Source organism: Orycteropus afer, unplaced genomic scaffold (genome assembly GCF_000298275.1).
Source record: "Orycteropus afer afer isolate SDZICR_OR568_19922 unplaced genomic scaffold, OryAfe1.0 scaffold00053, whole genome shotgun sequence".
Classification (NCBI taxonomy): domain Eukaryota; kingdom Metazoa; phylum Chordata; class Mammalia; order Tubulidentata; family Orycteropodidae; genus Orycteropus; species Orycteropus afer.
Window position 1 is genome coordinate 1,710,336 of NW_006921640.1, and position 6,517 is coordinate 1,716,852.

Sequence of the window (6,517 nt, forward strand, 5' to 3'; positions counted from 1 at the left end):
AAAGGCTAGAGACCATTCTCAAAGCTTCTCCTTATATACAGGAAGCAGACCACATACCCAAAGGCAGCTACTCAGCTGCTCCCAGTAGATTCCACCATGGAGTTGATTACCAGTCTCATCATGGGGAATACCATATCCAGCTGCCCAGCCACTCAATCAGGCCTAGCCAAGTTGACACACAAACAAAACCACCAGGATTCCACCCCTTGTCAACTTGGCACCTGTACAGATCTTCAATGGGTAGCGTCTGTACAGGTCTCCTCCACTGGGTGGCTCCAGTCCCCTAGTTCCTGAATGGTGACCTCACCCCCTCTTGGCCTGGTGGCCCGTCCTCTCCCTCTTGTGCATGGCAGCCCCACCTCTCACTCTTGGGCAGCGGCTCTGGTTCCATCCCACTGGCTCACATGAATGAGCAGCCCCCTACTCCAGAACCAAGTTGGTGAAGGCCTGGCTCTTTGAAACCTAGGGGGCTGTGGTCATTCCACCCCCAAAGGCCATGGTCCTACCCTCAAGGTGGAGGTAGCTCTGCTTCCATTTCATTGGTCTCTCTGCTTCTGCCAATCAATGCCCAAGGGCAACCCACTCTGCCAGAAATCTTTCTGCCCAAAAGACACTTGGCTTTCTTGCTCCGTGGGCTGGCCAACTTGCTACTCCACTTTATGCCATTCTTTTCTACCAATTAATGCCTGAGGCAACCCACTCCACCAGTAAGCTGTCTACCCAATGGCACCCCGCTTTCTCCTCCATGGGCTGGTAAAGCTGTTGTTGTCTCATGCCCGTTCTCTCAGCTCTGCTCTTGCCATCTCTCATGCCGGTCTCTGGGCTCTGCTCCTGCCATCTCTCATGCCAGTCTCTTGCTGTCTGTCATGCCGTCTGTCAGACCCTGGTGTCTCTGCCAGGGTCTTGGGTCAAGGATGCACTCCACTCCTGTTTCCACATTTTAGGTATCTGTCAGAGCAGCACCCCACTCTCTCGGTACCAAATGTGTTAGACTGGATTCTCTAGAGAAACAAAACCAGTAAAGCTTATATAGAGAGAGAGAGAGAGAGAGAAATTTATCTTAGGAAAATGGCTCACACACTTAGAGAAGCTGGCAAGTCCTAAGTTCCTGGATCAAACGTCAAGCAGGAGGCTTTTTCAAGTCAAGCTGGGAGCTTTTCCCGACTCTTGCAGCTGCAGGGGCTGAGGAGCTCAAGGCTGGCAGACAGTACACTGGCTGTTGACTCCAACCAATGACGAATCCAAGATCTCCAGGCCGAATGGTAGATTGTTCACTCACGGACAGTTGTAGGCAGCACAATAGAACCCTGATCCACAGAAGAATGTCTCCTCTCCCAGGATGTCCATAGATATACTGGAAGCAGGCCACACCCCTAGGGAAACTCCCTTTCAACAGATGGGCCACTCAAAACATAATCATCTGTTCCCATCATGGGAAAAACCACACCACAACAGCTCAAACCACACAGAATTGTGGTCCAGCTAAGTTGACACATAGCTCCAACTATCACAGACACTCACCTCAGAACTCCAACACACAAACCTGAAGTAAATGTTCAGAATGAATGACAATGAGTTTAGACTGAGGAGTTTGGCTAAGAAAAAAATTTGCCCAACTCTAGAATCCATGCTATAATCTCTCCACACTACCTCTCCATAAACCGTCATTCTGTAGGCCTATTCTAGCGTGGAAGGGAAGCCTAGTTCCAAAGCAGCTTTTTGGCCCTCAGGTTCCCAGGTCTTTTCACACAGAAAAAAATTATGTCAGGGAAATGAAGCACTGGCATTAGTGATAAAATAAGGATCTTGGATTTGTAATATTCTGGAGAAAACAAACACTGGAAAAGGATTTGTGATTAATAAATGTTAGTTGTTCTGATTTTAAAAACTTTTTATATTATTAAATACTTCATCCTGCAATCTTTTTCATAGTCTAATAAATAAATCACAATCTGGTTGTGATCAAGTCAAACCTGTTTTTTCTGAATTATATTGTTGTTATGTGCCATCAAGTCAGACCCGACTCAGTGACCCCTCCTTGGGTTTCTGAGGCAGTATCACTACAGAAGTAGATTGCCAAACCTTCCTTCCGAGGAGTGGTTGGTGGGTTTGAATCGCCAGCCTTCTGGTTAGCAGTCAAGTGCCTTAGGCACTATGCTACCAGAGCTCAACAGTGATAAGCATTATAGGGAGGTTCTAATGGCATGTTAGACACTCCAAAAAGAATGCAGTCACTCATAATCAGCACAGAAAATAAGAAGCATGCCACAGATGTGGAAAAAGGGAAAAAACCCACCTGTAATTAAGACACATGGATGGTCTGTCTCAGTGACAGAGATAGAGTGGAAGTTGGCATCTGCTGGGATTTGCCGAGGGGAGAAGCCCAGAAACCTGGTGGGTACCACAGATGTCCGACAGTCACATGCTGGGCTCAGCAGCATCCGGCGGACAACCTGACTCAGTGTCCTAATAACTGGCATTTTTGTTCAAATACTCTGTGATGAAAATGGAGCAAAGTGGAGTTTAAGTCAGTGGGAGTAAAACAACTGGAACAGAAATAGCAAGACCGTTAACACAATGTGAAGAATGTAACCAGTATCACTGATCATTATGTCTTGGAACTATTGAATGGGAATGGGTTTTGCTGTATGTATTTCCACCAAAAATAAAATATCATTAAAAAAATGAAATTGAAATAGAAAGAAGCAGAATTACATAGCCATTTACTCTTCCAGCCCCTCAAAACCCAAACTCTTCAACTGAAATTAATACTAGGATAGTTAGCTAATGGGCAACACCATGTTTTGGGTTCATGAACCAAAGTAGAGAGCCTGTTGCGTACATCAACAGAAAACTAGTCAAGTGCCTACCATGAGGCAGGCCCTATGATAGGGGGAGAAAATGTTGCTCACACAAATCCCAGGCAAACAAAGGCTGAACTGAAATTTAGTATTAAAGTCAAACAGTGCTGATACCAACTGAGATTGAACGTAACAGAGGTTACACTATAGAGAGCCAGAAATACTACAAGCACCAAGGTTTTAAATCTTGACAAGAACTGTTGTCAATTTGTTTACACACCACCTGAGGGTGTAAGTAGGTCCCTAATTAAACAGCACACTTAACTGTAAGACTTATGCTAATACACAGATTATTTTTAGAATGCATCATACTGGAAAATTAGATGGTTAAGATAAAAAGGCCATCAGCAATATTTAGAAAGCTGTGAGTAATTTTTATTTTATTGTCATCTCTTTGGGAAAGATCTTGTATTCAATGTTAATCCACTTTCTCATTTCTTCAAAGATTATATTTATTTTATATAAGCCTAGCTCCTCTTTTCAGGTTCCTGGGGGGTATGAATGATTTACGTTTGGCTGAAGATTGGGCAATCCTACTTCCGTAGTGATACTGCCTCGGAAACCCAAGGAGGGGTCGCTATGAGTCAGGTTTGACTCGACGGCAAACAACAACAACAACAACAACTAACTTAAAAGAAGCTCTGGTAGCATAGTGCCTAAGGCACTTGACTGCTAACCAGAAGGCTGGCGGTTCAAACCCACCAGCCACTCCTCGGAAGGAAGGTTGGGCAATCCTACTTCCGTAGTGATACTGCCTCGGAAACCCAAGGAGGGGTTGCTATGAGTCGAGGCCGACTTGACGGCATATAACAACAACAACAACAACTAACTTAAAGGTTGGTGGTTCAAACCTATGTAATAGTGCTGCAGAAGAAAGGCCTGAAAACTACTTTGTAACACATGTAGTCACCATGAGTTAGAATTGACTTGACAGCAAAGGATTTAGACTCATTTTAGCTATTCTTTATCATCAGCTTTACCATTGATTTACCATGAAATCAATTCTACCAGCCACAGGTCAAGAAGGTCCAATGATATATAGTTGGAGAACAGACACATACAAGAGCTTACTTTCTTCCCTGGGGCCAATACCCAGACAAGCATCTCAAAGAAAGTAAATCAGAGACACCCAACTTGCTTTTCTGGTTCTGATGCAAACTTCTCCACCCTCCCTAAAAACAGACCTGTTAAACTCTTTACAGCCCTGTGGCCAGTTCTGGGTGAATTCTTTCTTCTGCTCATCAATATTAAGATTCCTATAACCCAAAAGATACATTAACCTTCAAAGCCAACTCTAGTACCCTACCACCCACACAAAGAGATAACAAATTGATGATCTCAACTAACTTATATTTTGCATTATAAAAGGAGAAAAAGTGAACGGACCCCAGATGAAGACATTTCCAGTTGAAAATCTGAACTTCCTTGTACTTAACTCAGTTCCTTGAATAAACAACAATTCTAAATTAAACCGCCAGAGGTAGGAGGGACATTCCTCTATCCCCTAATCATATCAAAGCACAAATCAGAGAAAACAAAGGAAAATAGAGGCCTCTGAAAACATGTGCTTTACACCCTTTCTGGGTCATGGGATTTTGTTCTCTAATACACCAAAATAAGACAGGTAGAGCCCCAGAGGCCTCTGCTGAGTCAACGGTTCTGCCTACAGCTATGCTGTCACCATCACCAGCCTAGTCCCCAGCACTAGAGGCAGCACTACAAAGCACCAGGGGCATTTTGGCCCTTGCTAACATTTCAAAACAAGCCAGCAGAAGAAAACCTTACCACCTGTGTCTTTCTGGCTTAACTATGCCAGGCAAATGTTGGAAGGGAGATGTCTAGGATAGGCCATATTACAGGATGGGCCAGCATCCCTCAGAGGAGCATCTTGGGGAAATCATCCTTTTGGTCATTGTGGACCCCTTGAGACCAGGTAAGAATTTTGATTCTTATAGTCACCTATTTTAGCAAGATCAAGGGCATTTTGAAGAAGCTAAAAAATAATTGAATTTACCAGAACATTTGAAACTCAAAGACAATTCCCAAAAGCAAAATAATAAATGACCAAAATCATACTCACTGCCATAGGTCGACTCTGACTCATAGTGACCCCCATTTGTGTTTTTGAGGCTGTAAATCTTTATAGAAGTAGATTGCCCCATCTTCCTTCCATAGAACAGCTGGTGAGTTTGAATGCTGACCTTCTGGTTAGCAGTCAAATGCCTTCTCCACGACATATCTACACCAGTAGCCAAAAAAGTTTTTTTTTTTTTTTTTTCAAATTGAAGATACTAGTGTAAGGGAAAAGGCAAACCCAGAAGATACGAAACAGGTACAATTCTGTTCACTTTCTCTTTCCCCAACAAGGAATAGCATGAAGTAGGCTTGACTGCTAACCAGAAAGCTGGCAGTTCAAACCCACCAGCCACTCCTCGGAGGGAAGGTTGGGCAATCTACTTCTGTAGTGATACTGCCTCGGAAACCTAAGGAGGGGTCGCTATGAGTCGGCTCTGACTCAACGGCACTTAACAACAAGGCACCCAACAACTACTTACCTGAACATAAAGTGTTTTAGTTTAACAGTGTAGGTAATTAATAATTGAATTGATTCTTCTTATTCCCCTACTATGAACAGCTAACCTTTGATGTTTACTTTATGTCACAGACTGCTGAGTGTTTTATTTTGTTTTATTTTTTTTGAATTGTGATTTGGGTGAAAGTTTACAGAGCAAATTCACTTTCCATACAGCAGCTCACATACACTTTGTCTCATGACATTGACTACAATTTACCACAATGCAACAGCTCCCCTCCCACTTCCTCCCCATAGTTACCTCTTCCCTGTGTCCTTCCCTCCCATGAACTGCCCCGAGCTGAGCTGTCTCCCTATGCATACACAGCCTTCTATTCTCCCATGATTGTTCTCTCCAAGGAGTGTATCTACCCAGCATAAATGTTCAGCTCATATACCTGTCTTTTGTTTGGCTAGAAGCTACAGGTGGTGGTTGTTGTTTTTATGTGCTGTCAAGTCAGACCAGACTCATAGCGACCCCTCCTTGGGTTGCCGAGACGATATCACTATGGAAGTAGATTGCCCAAACTTCCTTCCAAGGAGTGGCTGGTGGGTTTGAACCACCAGCCTTCTGGTTAGCAGCAGTCAAGTGCCTCTAGGCACTATGCTACCAGAACCTACAGGAGTGGGTTCAATTCCAGACCTGAAGGGTAGCAAGGGCCATAGTCTCAGTGGTTCCCTCAGGCTCTACAGACCAGAAAACCTGGTCCCTTTTTCAAAAAAAAAAAAATTTTGAGTTTTGTTCCATATTGTTCCCCGACTCTATCCAGCATCTCCTACATAGACTTCTGAGTTTTTTATTCACATTTAACCCTGGCAACCACCACTCCTTTAGAGCCCTCCACCAAGCAGCACCAGTACTTCTATTACTAGACTGCTTTGAGTAACAATGCATGGATATTAAAAAAAAAAAAAAAAAAGGCAGAAAAAAACCTCCAACCATCTACAGTTTGTAGCTTTTTATCATCTTGCTACTACTGCCAACTCAAATGTAATATTCTTAAGTCAACACTTCTCCAATTTTTTGTCTCAGGATTCCTTTCTTAAAAATCGATGACTCCAAAGGGCTTTTGTTTCTGTGGGT

At 43.5% G+C, this 6,517-nt stretch overlaps 1 protein-coding gene across 1 annotated transcript in view; it reads right to left on the reverse strand.

Annotated features, from left to right (window-relative positions):
* LOC103195241 (L-threonine 3-dehydrogenase, mitochondrial) overlaps positions 1 to 2,480 on the reverse strand; it is a 22,057-nt gene extending 19,577 nt beyond the window's left edge. Inside the window, exon 1 of the mRNA XM_007938765.1 lies at positions 2,297 to 2,480. Within this exon, the coding sequence (XP_007936956.1) occupies positions 2,297 to 2,480 (184 nt within the window). The remainder of the gene's footprint in view (positions 1 to 2,296) is intronic.
* Positions 2,481 to 6,517: the final 4,037 nt, after the last annotated feature.